Raw genomic sequence first — 25,472 nt, 5'->3', positions numbered from 1 at the left:
GCAGCTCTGTCTCCCTGAGGAGCTGGGACGTGCTGCCCCTGGTGACCAGTGAGCACCCCGGAGCTGCCCCAGGGCCCTCTTGGGTTCAGTTGCCAGGACTCTGTATGCCACGACCCGAGCCCGGCCAGGCCGGCCCTGTTCTGCTTTACGACTCCCAGACGAGTGTTCAGCGCTTTCCTTCCTTCGCCCTCCCTCCCTTCAAATGAGGTTTTCTTGGTTTTGATTTTTTTTTTTTTTACTTTTCTGTGTTTTTTTAAATATTTTGTTGAAGTATAGTTGATTTATAATATCATGTTAGTTTCAGGTATGCAGCAAAGTGATTCATATATATATACATATTCTTTTTCATATTCTTTTCCATTGCAGATCATTACATGATATTGAGTATAGTTCCCTGTTTTATGCAGTAGGTCCTTGTTGCTTATCCATTTTATATATAGTAGTGTGTGTATGTTAATCCCATCCTCCTAATGTATTCCTCCCCTCTTCCCCTTTTCCGCTTTGATAACCATAAGTTTGTATTCTCTGTGTATAACTCTCTTTCTGTTTTGGAGATAAGTTCATTTGGTTTTTTGTTGGCTTTTTTTTAAGATTCTACATATAAATGATTCATATAATATTTGTCTTTCTCTGTCTGGCTTACTTCACTTAGTACAATAATTTCTAGGTCTATTCATGTTGCTGCAAAAGGCATTATTTCATTCTTTTATGAATGAGTAATATTCCACTGTATATGTACTTTTTTATGTCATATGGGTTTAACATTTTCAAGTAACTTAGGTCTTTTGTAGTATAAAAAGCATAATTTTTTTTTTGCTCTGTATGTGGAGCTATTTCTTTCAGATTTTTAGAAAGATTCAGTAGAAGTTCAGCAAGAAATAGACTGACAGAGTTCCCCAGGACTGGGTAAAGGCTGAGACAGAAGGCAGCAAGTGACCAAGCTAACGGGGAGGGAGCGTGTTGGATATTTCACTGCATCTCACATGCAGAATATATGGAGAGATTCGTGTTTGTCTAATTCTCGCCATTAAAAGTCTGTAATCTGGAAGAACAATTAGTCAAACTGGACATGTTGTACAAAAAAAGAAGTAATATCAAAGAAACAAGCATTCACAAGATGTTGTTTTGTTTTGTTTCTCATTGACAATTAGAATACAAACTGTTGGCACATGACCTGCTGAATTTCAACTAAATTCAACAAAATTACAGATGCCGATTGAGCACTTGCTAAGAGCAGGGCTCTGTGAGGTACAGCGTTCCCGGCCAACCTTGAGTTGAAGCCTTTCGAGGGAGGCCTATAAAAATTAATTCTGACAGACGGCTCCACAAGAGGCATGCAATAGTAAAGGCACAGCGGAGCACACCTCTCCAGACACCCGCCTCTGGGGAACCATCCTCAAGTAGTATTTTGCTGACAGTCTCTCTCTCTCTCTTTTTTTTTTTAGGGTTTTCCCCCCATTTTTCTTTTTATTATTTGAAAAAAATTTGTTGGGGCATAGTTTCTTTACAATGTTGTGTTCATTTCTACTGTACAGCAAAGTGATCAGCCATCTGCACACATATATCCCCTCTCTTTTGGATTTCCTTCCTCTTTAGATCACCACAGAGCATTGAGTAGAGTTCCCTGTGGTATACAGTAGGTGCTCATTAGTTATCTATTTTATGTGTGCTTGCTAAGTCACTTCAGTCATGTTCAACTCTTTGTGACCCCGTGGACCATAGCACGCCAGGCTCCTCTCTCCATGGAATTCTCCAGGCAAGAATACTGGAGTGGGTATCCATTTCCTTCTCCAGGGAATCCCCTTGATCCAGGGGTGGAACTCACATCTCCTATGTCTCCTGCATTGGCAGGTGCGCTCTTTACCACTAGGGCAGCCTGGGAAGCCCAGATGGATGATAATAGATAAGGAAACAAAGAACTCTGGGAACAGAAGAGTTGGGGATCTTCTGTCACAGTTTCTCAGTGCTTGGGCGTGGAAGAAACACAGGGGCTGGAAAGTGGTTCAAAATACAAAGCCCTTTCTTCTTCCATTGAGCGTCAGAGCTGCAGTGAGCCACCCTTACTGACAAGAGCACCAATAGTGTAGGGGCTTCCGAGGTGACTCAGTGGTGAAAGAAACCGCCTGTCAGTGCAGGAGCCACAGGAAATGTGGGTTGGATCCCTGGGTCAGAATGATCCCCTGGAGGAAGAAATGGCACCCCACTCCAGTACTCTTGCCTGGAAAACTCCATAGACAGAGGAGCCTGGTGGGCTACAGTCCATGGGGTCACGGAGTTGGACATGACTGAGCGCACACGCATATCAATAGTGCGCATGTGTCAATCCCGATCTTCCAGTTCATCCCCTCCCCCAACTCCCCTTTTGGTACCCCTGTGTTTGTTCTCTACGTTCTCTATGTCCGTGTCTCTATTTCTGCTTTGTAAATAAGATCACCTATGCCAGTCCTTTCAGATTCCACATGTATGCGTTCATATACGGTGCTTGTGAGGGTCTCTTCAATGGCCACAACACTGTAAAGAATTTCCTCATTTTTTAAACCTGTGAAACCACAGAAATATTGAGAAGGTAATATAGTTATATTTGACTTTCTAAACATTTTTATTGAAATATACTTGATTTACTGTCAAATTCTGGTGAAATTACAGAAAGACACTGAGATATAATAAAGGTCTTTCAGGGCTTGAAGCTTCATCGTGTTTTATGCTATTTGATTTTTAACAGGAAGTACTTTAACGGTTTTGATTTTGTGCATTTCCTTTTGTACCCCTCACATTTACTACATCTAGTTCCTGCAGATCTTTTTTTAAGAGCATAGAAAGTCTTACGAAGCTAAAAGGATTAAAGTTTTCACAACAGAAGGAGAAAATCCTTAAGATTTCACAAGATGAGCTCTCTGAGGAAAGTGGTACTTAGCTGGGCGTCTGGAGGGATGGGGGAGGGAAGTCAGGACGCGAAGGTTTACAGGTCCTGTGCCTGCAGATTCCTCACTGTGACCCTGCTCTTTAGAGCTGAGGTCACCTCACAGTTCACTTCCTCCAGTTTCCTCATTCCTCAGACAGGAAACCAGGACCCAGAAACATTAAGGGCTTGGCCCAGAGGCGGAAGGCTAGACTCTCCCAGGACGCTTCTCTTTGTTTTCCCTATTTTGTTTTGTTTTTAAACTTTTCCCCTTTATTTCCAAATTTGTTCGTTTTGAGAAAGGTTTAATCTACAAGAAAGTTGAAAGAACTGTAAGATGAACACCCGTGTGTCTTTGCTTAGATTCACCAAGTGATCCCTTTTTCCCTCATCTGCTTTATGTTCCTCTCTGAATATATACTCTTTTTTATCTTCTCTGATGCATTGGAAAGTAAGTCCTAACTGTCATACGTCTTTACCTCTAAATACTTTACTATACTTCTGCTAAGAGTCGAGACAATCCCTAATATGATCTCAATACCATTATTACTTCTAAGAAAATCATCAATAATTTTATCATATTTATAATATCCAATCCATGTCTTTATTTCTGCTTTGTGAGTAAGATCATCTATACCAGTGTTTTCAGATTCCACATGTATGGGTTAATATATCATACTTGTTTTTCACTCTCTGACTTACTTCATCTAGATGACAGTCTCTAGGTCCATTCTCGGGTACAAGTAACCCAATTTCGTTCCTTTTTATGGCTGAGTGATATTCTGTTGTAAACACAGAGGTAGAGGACAGATGTATGGATACTGAGGAGGGAGGGGGTGAATTGGGGGATTAGGATTAATATATATACACTATTGATACTACGTATAAAATAGAAACTACCGGGAGCCTACTGGCTAGCACAGGGAGCTCTCCTCCGCTCAGCGCTCCTTGGTGACCTAAATAGAAGGAAACACAGAAAAGAGGGGGTATATGCAAACACGGAGCTGCTTCACTCTTTGTGCAGCAGAAACTGGCACAATGTTGTAAAGTAACTACACTGCAATTTTTTTTTTAAATTATCCAATCCCTGTTCACTTTCCCCAGCTATCCCAATGATTGCCATCCCGGGCTATAGAATATAAACCATCCCAATAGACTCATTATCTTTCTCCCTACAATCTGGGATTCGGTCACAGTCCCCACCTCATTTTTTGTTCCTGTCTTTTTAGCCTCTTTTAGCCTGTACCACTACCTTTCCTCCCACCACCATTTTACTTTTCATCATGGCCACTCTCTTGAGAGTCCAGATCATCTGTCTTGTAGCATATCCTGAATCTGTCCGGCTACTTTGTCTTGGTGTCATGTACCTCGTCCCAATAGCCTCTATGTCTCCAAAACTCCTGACCGGCTTTCCCCCACAGCAGGTGCCCTGGAGACACTTTGTATAATCTCCCCACCACCCCTGCCAACATAACCAAGATTCTGAGTATCCACAGGCTGCCCAGGCTCTGCTGGGGCTCACCAGGCCTTTTTTGAAGAAGGCAAGCAGGTGGTGGGATGGAGCCTACTTGCATTCTGCAAGACCTTTGTCCGTGTATTATGAGATATATTGAGATACAAGTAATGGGTGCATATAGTACAATGTGTAAAATGCACAAAAGAAGTCAGGGTGAAGAATGAGCCTTTGCTCCCCTCTCTCAGTTCCCAGTTACCCTCCCTGGCAGTGACCACTGTGGACAGGTTTTTTTTTTGGTACCTTCTCAGAGACATCTGATACATATACGTCAAGTGACACAGTCCCGTTCACTCAGTTCTGTATCTTTTGGTGGGGGGGAGAAGAACCTCTTGATGAAAAACTAAAGAGCCTCTTGATGAAAGTGAAAGAGAAGAGTGAAAAAGTTGGCTTAAAACTCAACATTCAGAAAACTAAGATCATGGCATCTGATCCTATCACTTCATGGCAAATAGATGAGGAAACAATGGAAACAGTGAGAGACTTTTTTTTTGAGGGCTCCAAAATCACTGCAGATGGTGACTTCAGCCATGAAATTAAAAGACGCTTGCTCCTTGGAAGAAAAACTATGACCAACCTACACAGCATATTAAAAAGCAGAGACATTACTTTGCCAACAAAGGTCCATGTAGTCAAAGCTATGGTTTTTCCAGTAGTCATGTATGGATGTGAGAGTTGAACTATAAAGAAAGCTGAGTGCTGGAGAACTGATGCTTTTGAACTATGGTGTTGGAGAAGACTCTTGAGAGTCCCTTGGACTGCAAGGAGATCCAACCGGTCCATCCCAAAGGAGATCAGTCCTGGGTGTTCATTGGAAGGACTGATGCTGAAGCTGAAACTCCAATACTTTGGCCACTTGATGCAAAGAACTGACTCATTGGAAAAGACCCTGATGCTGGGAAAGATTGAAGGCAGGAGGAGAAGGGGATGACAGAGGATGAGATGGTTGGATGGCATCACTGACTCGGTGGACGTGAGTTTGAGCAAGCTCCAGGAGTTGGTGATGGACAGGGAAGCCTGGCGTGCTGCAGCCCATGGGGTCACAAAGAGTCAGACACGACTGAGCAACTAAACTGAACTGAGAAGACCATTTTTAAAGTTTTTATTGAATTTGTTACAATGTTGGTTCTGTTTTATGTTTTGGTTTTTGGCCAGGAGGCATGTGGGATTTTAGCTCCCCAACCGGGGACTGAACCTGCACCCCCTGCATTGGAAGGCGTAGTCTTAACCACTGGAGCGCCAGGGAAGTGCGTGTTCTGTATCTTTATACTATGTGATCATATCCAACTCATTCAATCTCTCTGTACTTTGATGTTCTCACCTCTGAAGGACGCGTAAGGACTAGGAATAAGTAATGAAAGTGTGTCACTTAACAAATATAGAATGAGGCATGGGCAAATGGCAGTTTTGGGAGTTCCTAGTGAGAATTATATATCCCGTAGCCCAGGATGGCCTTGCATGCGCTGCCGTATGTTAGGAACTCAGCAGTGTGTGCTGAGCCTCGCCTCTCCCCAGTTCCAGAAAGTTCTTCGTCTTGTCTTCCTGCAGTTATACCTCCGTTGTAAGGCTCTCCAGCCTGCGTTTGCTTTGAAAACTTCAGAAGCCACTGGCCTGGCTCAAGGGTCTGGACCATTCCCCACAGCCTCTCTCTTGGCGTCTACTGTGTGTTTTCTTTGTCTTGGGCTCAGCTCCTGGGCTCTGGGTCATTAGAGTCCAAATCCAAGTTGAAGCTGGGCGCAAACAATAAAGAATCTGCCTGCAATGCAGCAGACCCAGGTTCGATCCCTGAGTTGGAAGATCCCCTGGAGGAGGAGCTGGCAACCCACTCCAGTGTTCTTGCCTGGAGAATCCCATGGACAGAGGAGCCTGGAGGGCTAGTCCATGGGGTCTTGACGAGTCAGACACCACTGACCAACTAACACTTTCACTTTCCACTTTTATTTCAGCTTAGCAAAACCCATGAGTAAGAATTACTGAGAAGGAAAGGACCTTTGAGCAAGAATGTCTGAAAAGAAAAAGTAATTCAGTGGCAGAATACATTTCAGAGGCATCTGGAATTTTTTAAGTTTCTCATAATTGTTCTATGCACTGAGTTCAGTTATTCTCAGGAACCACTGAAGTAGGTTTAAGACAGGAGCAACATTATTTGCTAATAATCAGCGTAAAGTCTTCTAATCTTATAACCAGCAGAATTTCTAATGGTCACGTAGTGCTTAAATATTGGCCTGAAAAGTAGGGAGCCATTTCATTTAAGTCAGGAAGCGTTTTTTTCCTTTACCTTCATTGCAGTTTGTTCCTCATGATTTCTCCGAGCCCTGGGAATGTTTTCACTATAACCTTAAAGCAGATCACCTTTGCAAAAGCTCTTAATGCCTAATTTAATTTTTTTTTTCCTTCAAAATATTCAGTAACACCAGAAGTTAGGTATTTCTCTACTGAGCCCTCCAAATAGTGACACCAGAAAATACGTTGAGTTATTGAGAAGTTGAACTTGGAAAAAAAACCCTCAAATGTAGTGTTTCCGTGGAGACATATAAATCACTTCTAAGACTGTGGTTTCATCTTTCTTTTTTTGGCTGCGCCGCACAGCTTGTGGGATCTTAGTTCCCCGAGCAGAGATTGAACTCAGGCCACGGCAGTGAAAGCACCAGGTCCTAATCACCAGACCACCAGGGAGTCTCCCTAACAGAGTAAAAGGGGCCCCTGAAGGCTGTTGGAGGGCGAAGGTGTGTGAACGGCACATTTTACCCCTTCCCCCTCCATCCCCAATTCCACCAAACTAATTCCACTCGTATTGATATTGCATGACATTTCACAATCTGGGCTTTGTGCAATATTTCATTTGGAGAAAGAATTCCGCTGCTTAAAAAAATTGTAGAGTTAGAAAACCACTGTTGTAGGGCCAACACTGGATCATTATTTCTTACAGATTCTGGAGGCATTCTTTTCGGGAAAAGCTTCATCCGTCCTCACCTAGACTTAGATGACTCACTCCCTTGACAGAGGAAAACAGGCACAGGTGTCCCTGTAACCAAGTGAAGCAGACTTCCTCATTCCATTTCTTGCGTGGGCCCCCGGAATTCTCACAGGGTCTTGGGAGCAGAGAGGATCTTGGAAATTATTTTCACCAGCCTCTGTCTTAAGATGAGAAAATAAAAATCCACATCCCAAGGTCACACAGCTAAACTGTAAACAGCCAGGATGTCTGACTCCCACTTCATGGCCTTTTCTTCATTCACATTTTATTCCTTGTTCTTGCAGCCATATTATTTCTTCCCAATTGGTATACTTAGAAAGCTGTGATTTAGGAACAAATATATCATTTACATAAGGTACTCTTATCTTCTCCTCCATCACCCAAAGGAGGTGGAATAGACATACTTTTCTCAAAGATATCTTGGTCAGAAAGATGTGGAAAGGTGTGACTCAGAAGCCAGCACCTGGGGCGAAAATCCCTTCCATCAGAAATTTAGTTCAACATCTGTCACTCACCTTTTTCTAACATCTCAGGCATGTTTCACACATTTAGAAAGAGAAATCAGTCATCTTATCAGCTCAGGCTTTGGATAAATTCTTCTTTTTTTTTTTTTTTTTTTGTCTGTACCATGCAGCTTGCAGGATCTTAGCTCCTCAACCAGAGACTGAACCCAGGCCCATGGTAGTGGAAGCTCTGAGTCCTAACCACTGGAGCACCAGAGAATTCCCAAATAGACATTTTTTTTTCCTTATTTATTTATTTTTTTGTCCACACCACATAACTTGTGGAATTTTAGTTCCATGACCAGGGATCAAGCCCTGGCAGTGGAAGCACAGAGTCCTAACCACTGGACCACCAGGGAGTTTCCTGAATAAATTCTTCCTGCTGCTTGGAAGTAAAAGTCAAGAACGATGTACAGACTTCTCTAGGGCCATTCAGAGTTAAACAAGAATTCAGAATTGACTCAATCATAGATGTGAAAGTTCAGAAATCCTAGGTAAAGACTGGGACAGGCTAGAGGGGCAGGGCAGTAGTTAGGGAACAGTTGTTTCTCTTCAGTGAAAGCACTGGACTTAAAAAAAAAAAAAGCACTGGACTTAGAGTGCCTGGATTCAGATTCCACCTCCGCCACCACTAGATCTCTGACCTTAAGAAAGTCTGTTAATCTCTCTGAGCATCGATTTTTTAATTCGGGAAATGATATTAAGAACACGCATCACAAAGATGTGGAGAAAATCAGAATGAAATGAAATAGACAGAAGCACTTTGTAAACCATAAAGAATAGTACGAACATTGACATTATACTCACTAAATGTATTGTCCTAGTCTTTCAGTGACTCTCTGAGATTAGGTAAAACAGAGATTATCCCTACTAGTCAGGTTCAGTGGCTTACAAGCACACAGGGTGAGAGGTCATCTAAGCCAGCGTTGTTTATAACGTGGAAACAAGATTTGGAGGGGTTAAGTGACTCACCTAAGGTCACAAAGCTTTTTAAAGTTGGGGCTAAGTCTAGAGTCTTTGACCTCCAGAACATCATTCTCTTTACACTGACTTCTCCATGAAGAAAGCTTAGCAGTAACTGATACTGTGGATTATTGTCTACACCCTAGAGTTCTGTTGGCACATCTCTGACCTTTTTAGTATGTTTATTGTCTAATCCTTGGCTGGTTGCTGTCAGCAGTGCTACCTGAGAATGGTGCGTTTGTATGCCCAGAAGATTAGGCTTTCACGTTTTATCAGACTTCCAAAATAGCCTCCGATGATTGTCTCTCGCTGCTTAAAACATAGAGGCCTGTGCTTAGTCACTGAGCCGTGTCCCACTCTCTGTGACCCCATATACTGCAGCCCGCCAGACCCCTCTGTCCATAGGGATTCTCCAGCAAGAATACTGGAGTGGGTTGCCGTGCCCTCCTCCAAGGGATCTTCTCAACCCAGGGATTAAACCCAGATCTCCCGTATTGCAGGCGGATTCTTTACCACCTAAGCCACCAGGGAAGCCCCATAGAGGTATAATAAAGCACAATTTCTCCTAAAGTTAGCAAATGATTATCCTTCCCAACAGAAATTTAAACACAAACCTTATTCATAAAATGCTAGTAGCTCTTTGTTGGACATAAAGTTTTCTTTGCCATCTAAATATTATATTATAAATCATCCTCCTAATCTGATGATAAATCTTTGTGTCTTGGACCGAAACTCACATTTGTTTTCATTTTTTTCCTGCCTTTCTCTGAACGAATGAGATTTTCGAAAGAAAATATAGCAAAAGGGTATTTAAACAAGTTTCTAAAGCAAAAAAAAAAAAAAAGTATTAAAGTCGGTCCTCTCTGGTTGAGGCTTTTCTTTACGGCTGTGGTTTTGATGTTTATGTTGGATGTTAAATGCAAGACTCCACAGAGATTTAAGGGAGGCTCTGAAAAGTGGAGAAATCCTGATCACAAAAATTTTGAGCTACTTAGAAAAAGTTGTGATCTAAATGTTAGGCAGAAAAAAAAAGAAAGAAAATAAATGTTAGACGGATGACAGCAACAATGAGGTTCTTGTTTAATGAGTTCTATGAGTCCTGCCTAGAAGCCGGTTTGAGACCCTGTCAGGTCTGTCCCGACGAGCAACAGACTGGGTCAGTGGCAGAATCGGGCGTTAGAAACAGAAATGGATGAGTTCCTATACTTTGTCCTTTCACCCAGATGATTTTGAGGATTAGCAAATTACTCTCTATAAAGTGTGTTGGGATCCTTGAAGAGCAAATCCCAGATAATTACGACATAGAAGGATGGTTTTTCATGGAAGCTTAACATGATCCCCAGTAACGCCAGCGAATGCTTCACATTTGGATGTACTTTGAATTCCTCTCAAGCATTTTATTTACTTTGGACCCAGAAGAATCCCCAAGCCCATTTGGAAGATGAAAACCAGAGCCTGCAAACTATTTTAAAAGCCTCATCCTGTCCTTTAGGTGGGTCTTCTCAGCCTTTGTAACACTAACTCGACACAGACAAAGGCAGATCTTCCTGCAAATTGCACTTTCCTTACTGCAGATAAAGGGAGGAGGGGAGGAGGGAGGAAGGGGTGCAGCTCACCTGTCTATCTCATTTACCCGAAAAACTATAGAATGCTTTTTTTCTCCTGGGCAGATAATTAAGTGATAGATCGATCAAATGATAGACAGGTTCAGTCAATCAGTATCTGTTTTTGATAAGAAACATCCAGCAATTCATTTGACTACTATTTGGGGTTTTTTTTAATAGTTCTTTAAATGTTTTTGTTTGTTTTTCTTTGGGCTGCACTAGGTCTTCACTGTTGTGCAGGCTTTTCCCTAGTTGCGAAGAGTAGGGACTGCGCTCTAGCTGCAGTCCCAGGACTTCTCGTTACGATGGCTTCCCTTGCTGTGAGCAGAGGTCCCAGGGCGCTCGGGCCTCAGCAGCTGCGGCTCGCAGGGTCAGTAGTTGTGGCTTGCAGTCTCTAGAGCACAGACTCAGTAGTGGTGACACAGGCTTAATTGCTCCAGGGCATGTGGGATCTTCCCGGACCTGGGACCCAACCTGTGTCCCCCTGCATTGGCAGGCGGATTCTTTACCCCTGAGTCGCCAGGGAGGCCTGACTACTATTTGTTTAATAATTAACTAGAAACTTTTTCCCTTGCAGTGATCAGTTATGTCAACCCTGTAAGCAGACCACATGGTCAAATACTTATTTATATAGTATCACCCATGGTCATCTGGTCAGTAAGATATTTAACCATCAGTTAAAAGGAGAAGAAAAAGTCAAATGTGTGTTTATAGCCCTCTTATCTGAGCCAAATAAGAGAAACTTACTTCTGCTTCTGGGAACTGATCTCACCCTGTCATGTGTAAGAGCCCCGTTTTAACAGATTACTTCACCAGCCCCATGATGACAGCAGCTTGCCTGGCCCCTTCTCAGCGGTGGTTTAGTTGCTCAGATGTGTCTGACTCGTGTGATCCGATGGACTGTAGCCGGTCCGACTCCTCTGTCCACGGGATGTTCCAGGCAAGAATACTGCTGTGGCTGCCATTCTTCTCCGTTTAAAACAGTTCCTGCCATGACCATCGTCAGTCAGTCTGGACGGGGCCTGGCACTTGCGTCCGTGGAGGAATTGTGCAGGTTTTCTCCACATCTCGGCCAGTCCTCACACTGAGCCCTTGGTGACCTTGGTCAGGCGCATTCTGAAGCCAGCACTCCATCGTCCAGGGCTGTGCTGCCTTTAGGCTTTAAATTCTGCTACCTTTTCACGACAATGACAGCAAACTACATAGAGAGAATCTTTTTTTTCATGTATGGAATTTGTTATATCCCTGGAAAGCATTTCTTACCAAGCTTTTTTAGTGGGTCGGCAAATTTCCCCCAAAATTCTTTCATATCATCCTTTGTATTTTTAATAAAACACTCTAAAACCAGGCACAGACTGATGTCCCGCCCTGGCCCTCCTCTGAGCATGCCCTTCCATTGAGAGAAGAGTCTGTGGGGCCAGTGGAGCAAGCCCACTTAGATTCTGTGTCTAGAACCTGCTCCCAGTCCTGGGATCCCCAGCTGTCCTGCGCTGGTGACCCAAGTCTGTTTCTTGGGCGTCTTTCTTCGGTCCGTCTCCAGTGCAGCCCGGCGCTGAGGAGGACAGAAGGTGTGATGGCCTGTGGACACAAGGACCGGGTGTCCACACACGTGCCTGTGAGCCCCGCGAGGTGGGGGCAGAGCCAGCTGCAAGCCAGGGGCCAGGCCTGCCCACACCGCCGTGTTCTCGCACGGAGCTTCAAGAATCCAAGTGTTTGGGATTTGACCCTGGCTTTCCAGGTCATTATAATGTCTATTTATCAAAGCAGAGGAAGAACATATTTTATTTAGCAATTTGCAGCCTGATTTATGGGCTCCCCTGGTGGTTCAGATGGTAAAGAATCCGCCTGTAATGCAGGAGACCATGATTTATAGCTTTTAAATAGACATCGTATATGGACCTTCATTTGTCCACTTATCCCTTTGATTGTATACTTGTCTCTGTCACTCTTATCCTCTCTGCCTTCCTTTTAGTCTCAGGAAAAACGTGTCCTCCCCACCTCCAAACTTGGCCCTCTGACTCTGACCCTGGTCTCTCCCCACCGCCTCCTCTCTTGTTATTGCTATTGTTCAGTCACTCCATCATGTCCGACTCTGCAACCACATGAACTGCAGCACGCCAGACTTCCTTGTCCTTCACCACCTCCGGGATAATGTCCTTCACTATGCTTAAACTCACAGCCATCGAGTTGGTGATGCCATCCAACCATCTCATCCTCTGCCGTCCCCTTCTCCTCCTGCCCTCAATCTTTCCCAGCATCAGGGTCTTTTCCAATAAGTCACCTCCTCTCTGCTGCCTATGAAATGCAGGCACCTCTCCCCAAACACCTGTCCAGATGCTGTTCCATTTCTATCTCATACCACAAACCGTTTACTGAAATTGTGCCCCCGAAGGCCTCCAGTGATTCTCTGCCCAGAGGTCATTACTCGTCCTGCTCCTGGAGGGCCGTGTGAATGTCGCTCGGCATGGTTGCACAGCCGTTCTGACCGGTGCACGCTGATTCCAGGGCCGTCCCGGGTACTCTGCATCCGCCACTTCTCTTTCGCACCTTCTTCACTCCACCCTGGGTCTTTCTTCCACCTCAACGAGGAGGGTGCCTCCCAAGCCTTGGCTGGGGCCCTCTGCTCTTCTCTCTCTGTGTATCCACCCTTGACAGCCACATCGCAGATGACCAGAAATAGGTTTCTTCTCTGATATCTCCCCAAATGCACAGTTCCAGTGTGTCTAGAATGGAACTCGTCTTCCCCATGTAACCTGACTGCCTTCTGACTCCTTATTTTTGTATAAAAATTATTTCAACAGAAAATGTTCTACTTTTCATTTTAAATACCATGATTTCAGTTATGTTATGGGTTGTTTTTGTCAGCTAGCTTGGGTTCACCAGCATGTATCACGTGAGTGCTGGAAGGAAAAAAAATGCATTCCAGCTTCTAAAGAACTTATTTGTGAAAGAGTGTAGTGCACATAGGAAAGGAAAGCTTCTTAATTGCCAAACTTGATTGCAGACTGTCTCAAAGCATTTCAACAATAAACACACCAGGCCTACTCATAGATAATAAAATGTGTTAAGATGAATAAAATACAGCCTTGTCTTCAAAAAACTCACCAGGTAAAAAAGAATAGACATGAAAAGAAATCATTGCATTCCCCTCAACACCTTAGGACTTCCCTCAATGCAGGAGATCCGGGTTTGATCCCTGGGTCGGAAAGATCCCCTGGAGAAGGAAATGACAACCCACTCCAGTATTCTTGCGTGGAGAATCTCATGGACAGAGGAGCCTGGTGGGCTACAGTCCAAGGGGTCGCAAAGAGTCAGACATGACTGAGCTACTAACCCTTCCAACACCTTAAGCAGTGTTTTGCATGTGGTAGGTGTTCAAAAGACAGCTATTGACTGATGGTGAATAGATAGTAGTGATTCTTAAGTATTTTGACCCATAGCATTCCAGGATCTTTCCAACCCAGGGGTTGAACCTGGGTCTCCTGCATTGCAGGCTTTACCATCTGAGCCACCAGGGAAGCCTGTAGCACTCCAAGTAATCCCTAAAATATTTTGCCCCAGACCCATACCCAGAATTTTCTTTTCAGATCCCCCAGTTGCTCAAATACCCTGAGGTCTATTCCAATCTTTATATCAGTATCACAAAAATTTCTTAGAGGAAAATGAGAGGAGAAAGGGAATTTAGGGCAAACCCCACAATTGGAGAGAACCACCTTCCTCCGATTATAGTTGCCTCAAATCCCAAACTTCTTCCCAAATTCTGTAAAAATGCTGCACCCTGTCTCAATTCCAGCCTTTTCTCAACAGACAAGACTTTCTCTTGTGCATTGTGAGAGAGGGAATTTAAAAGGTATTTGCTAAACTGAAAAATCTGTGTCATGCACTATTAAATAGAAAAGCAGATTATAAAATCACATGGTCAGTGTTATCCATTAGTTAAAAATCATGTTGATGCTGACGTGTGTGTGTGAACTTACATAAGAAAACCCTAACAGAAGTTATCTTTCAGTAATGGGATCATGGATAATTTTTACTTCTTTGTTGTTGTTATTGTTCAGTTACTAAGTTGTATCCAACTCTTTGCAACCCCATGGACTTCAGCATGCCAGGCTCCTCTGTCCTCCACCAGCTCCCAGAGTTTGCTCAAATTCATGTCCATTAGTCAGTGATGCCATCCAACCATCTCATCCTCTGCCACCACCTTCTCCTTTCTCCTGCCATCTTTCCCAGCATCAGGGTCTTTTCCAATGAGTCAGCTCTTCACATCAGGTGGCCCAAAGTATTGGAGCTTCACCTTCAGTCCTTCCAGTGAATATTCAGGGTTGATCTCCTTTAGGATTGACTGGTTTGATCTTGCTGTCCAGGGGACTCTCAAGAGTCTTCTCCAGCACCACAGTTCAAAAACTTTAGTTCTTCAGTGCTCAGTCTTCTTTAGGGTCCAGCTTTCACATCTGTACATGACCACTGGAAAAACCATAGCCTTGACTAGACCGACCTTTGTCAGCAAAGTGATATCTCTGCTTTTTAATATGCTGTCTAGGTTTGTCATAGCTTTTCTTCCAAGGAGCAAGCATCTTTGAATTGCATGGCTGCAGTCACTGTCCACAGTGATTTTGGAGCCCAAGAAAAGAAAGTCTGTCACTGCCTCCACTTTTCCCCCTTCTATTTGCCATGAAGTGATGGGACCAGATGTCATTATCTTAGTTTTTGAATGCTGACTTTTAGTCGGCTTTTTCTCTCTCCTCTTTCACCCTCACTGAGAGGGTCTTTAGTTCCCCTTCACCTTCTGTTTTGTGCTTTTCTAGGATTTCTACAGTGAATATATTTCACTTTTGTGTTCAGGAAAAAAAAAAGTATGTGTATTAGTTTTCTACTGCTGTGTAACAAATCACCATAGACTTAGCTTCTTAAAGCAATACCTGTTAAAGTCATAGTTCTGTAGTTGAGAACTCCAGGCAGGCACAGACTCTGCTTAGAGTCTTATAAGGCTGAAATCAGGATGTCAGCCAGCCAGGGCTCTTACTCGAAGGCTCTGGCGAAGAATCTGCTTCCAAGCCCATTAAAACGGGCAGAGTTTGGTTCCTTGAGGTTGTAGAGCTGAGGTCCCTGTTCCAGTGCTGGCTCTTAGGCAGGGTCATTCCTAGATGTGATTCTCCGGGTCCTGCTCTGTGGTACCCACCATCTAGACCACAGATAACTCCCACATATCAAATTCCCCTACACGCAAATCTCTCTGTCTTCCCCTTCTACTATCAACAAGAAAAAAATCTCTCTCCTTTTTAAGGGCTCATGTGATTAAATTAGGCCCATCCATATAATCTTTGTTTTGATCAACTCAGAGCCAGATTACCTTAATTACATCTGCAGAATCCCTTTGGCCTCCTTACGTAACATAATCATGAGGTCCTGCCCTCATCTAAGGGGACAAGACTGTATAGGTTGTATATACCAGGGGGCCAGGAATCTTGGAGGCCACCTTAAAATTCTGCCTACTATAATGTGGGGTGTGTGTATGTACATATGTGTATGTTTTGTTAAGCTCTCCCCCTGAAAGTTAAGAACGGAATTCTTGATAGCCCCTGAAGCCCTCCTCATACTTTCTACCTGCAGCTGGAGAGCTGAGATCACATGAGAATGGACCAGAAGTGAAGGAGCATGGACTTTTTTTTGCCTTTGTTGGTAAACACCCATGGACTTAGGTTTGACAATTCTGGGCAATAACAAAACAAAGTTGGAAGCTTTATAGGTCCAGTGACCATTTTTTAGTGGATAGAGGATTCTAAATCTGATTCTCTTGCCTATAGTATGACATCGCTGGACACTCTGGAGATGGATACAACATTGGTCTAGTTCCAATTAACAAAATCCCCAAGGACAATAAGCAAAGACTAGAAATTCTCAAGGTAAATGCATTCAATTACCTCTATATTATGAAACCTTCCACCAGATTAGGTCAAGTATCTACTGGTTCTCTGAAAAGATTCCCTGAAGAAGCGGCAGTTAACTGGAAGCAAAAAGGCTTTCTGTTTCACAGAAATTTAAGCATTAATGTGAGAAAGCACTTATCCTGCTGAAATTCCTGATCTACACCGTACAAAATTTAAACGTGGTTCCCTATGTATTTTTAGGGGACTCAGGCTCGTATCAGGATTCTACAGTCTATATTCTATAGAGTTCTTCTAAGCCCCTATATATTTCAGAAGGAAAAGAAGGACTCCTTCTAGAGTACTCTCTAAACCCAATTTTATGTATTCCTTAGTATTTTTCTAACAATAAATTCAGTTTCACATACTTAAATCTACAATAGGAACACATTCATCATGTTTTTTAGGGTAAATTTCTTCCATTCCTATTAATTGAGTACAGTGCTTAGTATTATAACTTTGTTTATTGGAAACCCAAGCCATTCCTTATTTTTCTCCTGTGTTATCTCCATTCTCCAATGTGACACCAAGCTTCATATTTTCTTACATTTCCTGACACATTGGATTTTTGTTTTTGTTTTTATTGGCTGTGCTGGGTCTTCACGGCAGCATGAGGACTCAGCAGTAGTTTCGTGTCCCCTCCTTACCCCCCAGCATGTGGGATCATAGTTCCTCAACCAGGGATGGAACCCACGTCCCCTGCACTGGAAGGCGGATTCTTAACCACTGGACCACCAGGGAAGTCCCTACATATTGTCACTTTAAATGGCAGCTTGAGTCTTAAAAATCAGTGCCAACTGGATCGTTTTGGAACATTTCCTGTTTTTAACGAGAGTCTTAACCACATCCAGATATCACCGTGCACTGTTGTCAGTCTAGGTGCAAATTAAATAGAACTCGCTCAGAGTATTTGTGCTTTCTCATTGTCAATAGAAAAATCGTGTTGTTTTTGTTTTCCTTAAAGAAAGCTTCTCATTAGTGGCTTTTGCGCCGTGTCTCTTACCCCCAGACGATGCACGCCCACGCTCAGTTCTGCATGAGTGGGGACCACACCTTAGAGGGGACAGAGCATGCCATCAAGGAAATCGCCAAAGAGGAAGCTGATGAGTACTTCGTCATCGTCTTAAGTGATGCGAACCTGTCTCGCTATGGAATACATCCTGCCAAGTTTGCCCAGATCCTGACAAGCAACCCTCAAGTAAATGCTTTCGCCATCTTCATTGGCTCTTTAGGCGACCAAGCAGCCAGGTAAGCGTCACCTTAGGGCACAGCAGAGGGCAGGGGTAGAGAGGTTTGAGTAGCTGACACAAAGTAGTGGGGGTAGTGGGGGGCATGGGGGAGAAACAGAAGCCAGAGTGGCTGCCCTCAAGCAGCTGACAGTCCGGGTGAGGGGATGGGATGTTCTACCTTATATTTAGATGAGCAGCAATACTTTAAGTTATGTATTTTTCAGCTTATATTTAACTAACAATAAAATAAATAGCAAATTGATTTGTCTACCAGTAAAATTAAGCAGTATTTTATACATTTTGCCTTTTACATCAAGGTGTCAAGCTCGGTTCATGCTCAAATCATATTCAAAGCATCTACTATTGTCGTAGCATCAGAGATTGGGGATGTGTGTCTCTACATTGTATTTAGACATACTAGACATGCATGCATTCATGCTGAGTCACTTCAGTTGTGTCCGACTCTGCGACCCCATGGACTGTAACAGCCCACCAGGCTCCTCTGTCCATGGGATTCACCAGGCAAGAATACTGGACTGGGTTGCCATTTCCTTCTCCAGGAGATCTTCCCGACCCAGGGATTAAACCCACATCTGTGGCTCTTTACCACTGAGCCACCAGGGAAGCCCAACATACACATACATATATGTAAATAAGATCTAATATGTGTATCTACATATCTATAAACTGAGAAAGGAAATGGCAACCCACTCCAGTACTCTTGCCTGAAAAATCCCATGGACAGAGGAGCCTGGCAGGCTACAGTCCATGGGGTCGCAGAGTTGGACATGACTAAGTGACTTGACCACAGCACATACATATATATATATAAATATAAACATAGTCAGACAGATAATCTTCCTTATATTTCTCCTTCATGTATGTCTATATCTGTAGTAAGGTGCTACACTAAATATGCTGAATATTCAGTAGAGAGACTTACGGTCAGATAATAAATACTATCATGGATCATCTGAAAGGAGAAATATGGAAACATTTTCGTTTCTTAAACACACTAACATTTATCTTTCTGAATTACAGACAGAAATGGTTTTTCTCTACTTAAAGTACTTGTAAGGAGCAGAAAACACAGTTGAAAGTATTATCTCCTCAGAAAAAGAAAATAAAATCCTGCCTACATCACAAAAGCCCACATACCCTTTTGTTTCTCCACCTCTTTTACCTGTCACGCCCTATGGTACAGAGTCCTGGAAAGTGAAAGTCGCTCAGTCCTTTCCGATTCTTTGCAACCCCATGGACTATACAGTCCATGGAATTCTCCAGGCCAGAATACTGGAGTGGGTAGCCGTTCCCTTCTCCAGGGGATCTTCCCAACCCAGGGACCGAACCCAGGTCTCCCGCATTGTGGGCAGATTCTTTACCAGCTGAGTCACAAGGGAAGCCCAAGAATACTGGAGTGGGTATCCTATCCCTTCTCCAGCAGATCTTCCTGACCCAGGAATCGAACCAGGGTCTCCTGGACTGCAGGCAGATTCTTTACCAACTGAGCTATCAGAGAAGCCCACAGAGTCCTGGACAGACTAGGAAATGTTTTAGGGTCCAAAGTTCTGACGTATTTTTCTCTTCCCTTTGATTTGCTGCAGGATTGCAGAGTACGGCTAAGAACAGACTTAATACCACATAACTACAGTCCCTTTATTATAAATGACTTCACATCTTTCTCAGTTGTGCATGTTAGCCTCTTTGAGAACTTCCATGCTCTCAAATGTAGACCATGCCTTTTCCACTTAGACTGTCTTCAGGACCAGCCCAGGATGAATCCAGACGACAAGCTCAACAAATACTGTTTGAGCTGAAATAGCTATTTTGTCTTTCTAGTGAACAGATCCTGTTTGAACACTTAAGAAAGCACAATGATACCCTTGTGGTTTCCTGGGGAAATGATCCAACATCCACTGGCAGGAGATGCGTTGTAGAATTAGCTGGTCTACCAGGCATGCCAAATGCATGATACTGCACAGGAGAGTGGACTTTTATTAAATGTCATTCCAAAACCAAACTCTGCTGGCACAGTAAAAAGAGGCGTTCTTTGGGATAAAACTGTGTCTTGTACTTTTATTGCCTCCAAAAATGGCCCTTTGTTCCCAATGATAACTTGGCATTTAAAAAAATTATCATAAGCCCATATAACCTCAGTGTCATCAAAGCAGGCATTGCATAAGTCAGATTATATTTCACATTGTATGATGTTGGGCAGAAAAGAGAAAGGGAGAGAGAGAGGAGGGAGAGAACGCAAGAGGAAGATAGAATGAACCACTTGAGGTTTGGCTGGGCCACTTTTCTTGAAGCCTGTTTTTCTAAGGCAGGAAAGGCAGCTAGTAGGACAGTGTGAGGCAAACACATTCTCTGAATCTAGGTGAGCTAGTCCCAGATTGATCCCGAGGGCTCCTTTCTGCCAAGGGAATATAAAATACCAGGAAATGACCGTCATAAAAGGGAGAGCATTTTTTTCCTTGCAAATTCCCCAATTTTCTCACTGAAAAGACCTTTCTTTCGGTTCAGTGCTTCCAGCGAGCCTCTCTCTGTAGCTCTTTGTTGCCTAGCAACAGCCAGTTCCACTGCAAGCAGGGGCAAGATATTAAAAACTGAGAAGTTCCCTTCCTAAGAAACCATTAGGATGCTGAGGTCTGCAGAGGCCGGAGGTAGAAGGGGCACCCTGGTTTGCAATGGTAATTTTCTTTCCCCATCCATCCTGACAGGCTTCAGAGAACTCTACCAGCGGGCCGGTCTTTCGTTGCCATGGACACCAAGGACATCCCTCAGATTTTGCAACAGATTTTCACCTCCACCATGCTGTCCAGTGTTTAAGAAGTGCCCTTATCACCCTGGTGACCCTGGGATTTGAAATAAGATACAAAGAAAGTATCCTGAAGAAAAGAAGAGGTCTACCAAGTGTCCGTGTGCAATGACTGGATAGTTCTGGCATTCCTGGGCCTTCCTGCACTTGCTAAGTAATCAGAATTCAGAGAAGCATCCAGAGTGAGGCCCGTGCACCACTGAGGTGTGATCACTAGAGGAAGCAAGTTGACCTGCATTATGTGGAAGGTCAGGGTTAAAGGAAGGTGGTTTGAGAATGGTGGTGCATGGTCTGTTTCCAGAACCCTGAGGGACGAAGAGGACCTTGCTGTTGCCTTAATGCATCACCTGGTCACTTAGGATGAAAAGAGTGACCTCGGTAAACGAAGCCTTTGATGCCACATTCTGACACTGGAATGCAACTCTATGCAAACCCACTGAATCTGCTCCTGTTCAGTAATTATTTTTATTTTTTTCCTCTGCTCTGTATTGCCCAACAAACAATGATTTGATAGTCTTCAACCCACTTAAAAGTCCTTTCAACAACAGTATTCTATAAAAGGTTGGGTTTTCTCAATAATTTCATTGTCTTAGCCAAAACCAAAAGGAATCAAAAGCTCCTTGGAGTGCTTCCTTTCCCATGTGACTTTTAAAGGGCTTTTTAAAGAATAAAGAGCAAACGCTGCTGGGATTGGGAGGATAAAAGATGTCTTGCCTCGAGTTTCCTGTCTCTTCTCCTTCAGGGCTTCTCAAAGTTTCACAGTCCTCCATTTTGGTGTCAAAAATGTAGCAGCTCAAAATAACAAATGCTTATTTTTTTTTTACATAAAACGAAGTGAAAACAAGGCAATATGTTTGAGCTGAATGGTAACTGGAGATTTCTTTAGCTATTTAAATAAACAGCCTTATTCGTTTTTTAAAAAAATTATTTCTAATTGGAGGATAATTGCTTTACAATGTTGTGTTGGTTTCTGCCATACAACAGTGTGAATGAGCATGAAGAATCACATACCCCTCCCCTGTGAACCCCGCCCCCCCCCGCCCCTCCACGTCGCCTCCGAGCTCCAGCTTGGGCTCCCTGTGATATACAGCACATTTCCACTTCTTGTTGTTCAATCACTCAGTCTTGTCTGACTCTTTGAGACCACATGGTCGCAGCACGCCAGGCTTCCCTGTCCTTCACCATCTCCCAGAGCTTGCTCAGACTCATGTCCGTCGAGTCGGTGATGCCGTCCAAATTCCCACAGCTATCCGATGGTGGTGTATTTATGTCAACGCTCCTCTCTGGGTCTGTCCCACCCTCTCTTTCCCCCGCTGTGTCCGCAAGTGTGTTCTCTATGTCTGCATCTCTATTCCTGCTCTGTCAGTCGGTTCATTGGTACTATTTTTCTAGATTCCATATATATCTGTTAATACGCGATATTTGTTTTTCTCTTTCTGATTTACTTCGCTCTGTGTGACAGGCTCCAGGTTCATCCATCTCAGCTCAAATGACTCAAATTTGTTTCTTTTTATAAGCCTCATTCTTTTTTATTTCCCCAAAATGTACCTCATTCCCACCCTCTCTTGGGCTGACCTTTACTTATCAATAGGCTCGATGTCCAGTGTTTTTTTTTAAGTCAAATGTTCCAGCAGAAGTCAGCCTCTTTTCAACCATGTAATAAAAGTTTCTCTTCATCACTGATGGCAAAGTCCAAAATGCTGGGAGCACCAATATGTGTGTGCTTTCTTACGACAAGCTGGAAAAACTAGTCTTGTTATTAAGGTTATTTTATTCACCCCTACATGGTGGGAACTGTACAGTTCATTTCATTTTAATTAATTACAGCAAAGAAATGATAACCCTCATCTGTTTCACCACCCCATCTCCGTACCAAAGAAATAGAAGCAATCAGCTTTCCCGTGCAGTATTGCCCAGCCAGTTTGCATGACTTGTCTTGTTTCTCGAGACAGACGCGTGTTCTGTGTATTGAATCATCCAAAGATGCAAATGATTTCAATCCAATAAATATCTTTAAAAATATAATTGCATTAACAATATCATATAATGATAATAAAAGAATGGCAGCTAGCATTTACTGATCACTGTGTACCACGTATGCTAAGCGATTTCATACATTATTCCATTCAGTTATCACAACAATGCATGTAAAATAGGTTATTTTTTAACCTCTTTTTACAGCTAAAAGAAGGAAGGCTCAGAGAACTTAAGACTATTGATTGCTCATTGTACCTGTGGCTCAGACAGTAAAGAATCTGCCTGCAATGCAGGAGACGGGGCTTAGATCCCTGAGTCAGAAAGATCCCCTGGAGAAGGGAATGGCTACCCACCCCAGTATTCTTGCCTGGAGAATTCCACAGACAGAGGAGCCTGGCGGGCTACAGTCCATGGGGTCACAAAGAGTCGGATATGACTGAGCCACTAACGCTTGTACTACTAACATCCTCATTTCACAAAGGACACTGAGCCTGGGGAAATCCAAGAAAACAGGCACACTCGCAGCCAGACGGGGGCCGAGCTGTGACCCTGGACTGTCCCCTCTCATGCTTTATTCTTGCAAACTGACCACATTTCCTGGAGCTCTCGCCTCTCCCGACTACTTGGAAACTAGCTGCACAATTCGAGTGCTTGGAGGAGGGGTGGGGACCAAGGACAGGGGACCCTGCTGGAGGGACACAGCCCATGGATCCTTCCTGGGCACAGCAGCGGCTTGAGGAGGTGCCCATCCAAATGGCAGCTTCATCCCTAGGGATGCCCCTTTGCTGGAGGGTCACTGCCCCTGAAAGTCTTTGGAAGTTGAACTGAAGAGTGATTGATGGAACAGCCTTTTAACAATCGTCCCCATGAGTTAACTACCTGAATAAGCAGAAGCCTTTTTTTTTTTTAAACATGGAAAGAATGTTCTCAAGTAATTTAATTTCCCTTTCCCCACTGGCCAGACAGCCTTTGCAAAAGTTATTTTTTAAAAAATGTATAACTCCCTGGCTTTCCTGATTTGTAAAAGGGAAGGAGGGTGGGGGAGGGGAGTAGAGAGTGAGAAGATGACGGGCTTCTTTTCGCTTCTTGCAATAAATACCTAAGAAGTTGTGTCTTTATTATTAAATGAACTTAATTATAGGCCACTCCAAGCTGTTCCCAGGCCCTTCTTAGGGCCAGGGCGTTATAATAACCGCATTGTGCGGCTCGGTGTGGGGGGGTGGGGGGCTTGTTCCACTGAAAGGCGGCTAAACCCGTTCTCAGGGAGCCCACGTAACGCTGAGAAGGTCCATTGTGATCCTGAGCAGCCAGGAGGAATGAAAGCCACGAGTCGCCCCGTGAAGGATGCGTCTCCCCGCCCCCGCCCCCGGGGCCCTTTGTGAGCGCCCGCAAGACGACCTCATCACCCATGTGCGGCTCGAGTGCACCCGCAGGAAGAGGGTCTGAGCAGGGGTCCCTGCGCCTAGCACATGTTTGGAATGAATCGTTTAATTCTTTACATTACACCCTCTCCTGCGAACTGTCAGGAGGAGAAATCCATCCATGCCAGCAGGGTTTTCTCTAAACAACCTCTGGGGCTTTGAAAGCCTCTTAGGAGTGGTGTTCCCTGGACCGCGTGGTCAGTGTTCCTGAAATGCATCTCTGGGGGCTCCAAGCCCCCGCTCCACCTGGCTTCTTCATGTGCCTGTCAGATGGGCCAGAGTGAAATTCCTCAGGGAGCAGAGCAAAGAGATTTGGGGGAACCAAGGAGCAAGAGGAATTGTCGCTTATCTGTTGCATTTCTGTTTGTTTCCAACTATCACCATTATGAGAGAGATCACAAGTTTAACACCTCCTGTGCCTAGAGAATTTTTTTTTCCCCTGGAGTTGCATCTCAGGAATAACCATATGGCCAATTGTATTGAGTAAATCGCACATGATTTCATCTTATTAAGGAAAAAATGTCCCTTTTTAAAAAAGTATTCCAACCAGTAACATATAGCTTTTCCAAATACTTAAATGAATTGTTGAATTTGCTACCAATTTCTCGTCAGGGTTATATCATAAAGTTCTTACCTGTTGCCTCTCCTTTCTGTTTTTTCTAAGCTATGCTGTGGCAAAAGTATTATGTAAGTAGTGGAAAATAATTCCCCTAGTCTGCAGTGGGAGGATTTCCAAACAGGGTAGAATTGGTAAGAAGGAAGTTGTCGGTGCTGTTCAGCCATGAACTGTTAATGTCAATACCGGTGCGGTCTTGGGCTAGTCGCTCATGGGCCTCAGTTGCTTCATCTCTGAATTAAAAGGGTTGGACAAAGCGATCTGCAGCACCGCAGTCTCGTTTTCCTTTATCTCCTACAGCGCATTGACTTTGTCCCCTACGTCTTACAAGAGCCTCCTCGTTTCAGTGTATTTTTGTCTCAGCCCCACGCATATTTTAGCCCCTATGGGACCGGGGATTTGGGCACCTATATCAATCACCCTAAAAAAATGTGTTATGAGTGAATATTCTAAAAGTTATGTAAACACCACTAGAATTGGACAAGAGGGACTTTCTGCCCAGCATCTGGGCAGATAGTTCTGTAGGATCACGATTCACAAGATTTCTGCCCATTGTCTCTTGCTTTGCATTTTGCAGCCATAAAATAAAGTTCCGGATCTGCTGATCTACACAATGGGATCAAAAATGATCAGGAATTGGAAAGCCACAGTGTGCTGAGAGCTGACCTTCCTGCCACAGCTGAACAATGCACAATTGTGTGTGTGGGTTTTTTTCTTCAATTGTTAAATCCTGTAAACAAAAACCTCCTCCGGAGGAGAAAAAAATGCTTGCCAAGTAGACTCTCAAGATGAGAGCGATTTGACCGTTTCTTTTTTTTTTTTTTTTTGAGACTAAGCCCTGTCTGGGGCTTTCACCTTCAAACAGAGACCTCGTCTCTTCTGGCACAGCCATGCCCATGGGCTTTGGAATGCCAGGGTTACATAATTTTAAAATTGAGTGGCTCTTATAGTATTTGACCACTCAGAGTCAAGTATCACACTCTTTTAAGGTGGTTTGGGTCCAGAGGGTGGCTAGAATGTCATGTTCT

At 43.7% G+C, this 25,472-nt stretch overlaps 1 protein-coding gene across 1 annotated transcript in view; it reads left to right on the top strand.

Moving 5' to 3' along the window:
* Window positions 1–21,274, top strand: part of VWA8 (von Willebrand factor A domain containing 8) — a 366,079-nt gene extending 344,805 nt beyond the window's left edge. The window contains exons 43-45 of the mRNA XM_043892308.1: window positions 16,264–16,362; window positions 17,393–17,631; window positions 20,333–21,274. Coding sequence (XP_043748243.1) covers window positions 16,264–16,362; window positions 17,393–17,631; window positions 20,333–20,441 — 447 coding nt within the window. The 3' untranslated portion in view covers window positions 20,442–21,274. The remainder of the gene's footprint in view (window positions 1–16,263; window positions 16,363–17,392; window positions 17,632–20,332) is intronic.
* Window positions 21,275–25,472: the final 4,198 nt, after the last annotated feature.

This window comes from Cervus elaphus, chromosome 30 (genome assembly GCF_910594005.1).
Source record: "Cervus elaphus chromosome 30, mCerEla1.1, whole genome shotgun sequence".
NCBI classification, from domain to species: domain Eukaryota; kingdom Metazoa; phylum Chordata; class Mammalia; order Artiodactyla; family Cervidae; genus Cervus; species Cervus elaphus.
Note: the sequence above shows the minus strand (reverse complement) of the source record. Positions and strands in the feature narration are given on the sequence as shown.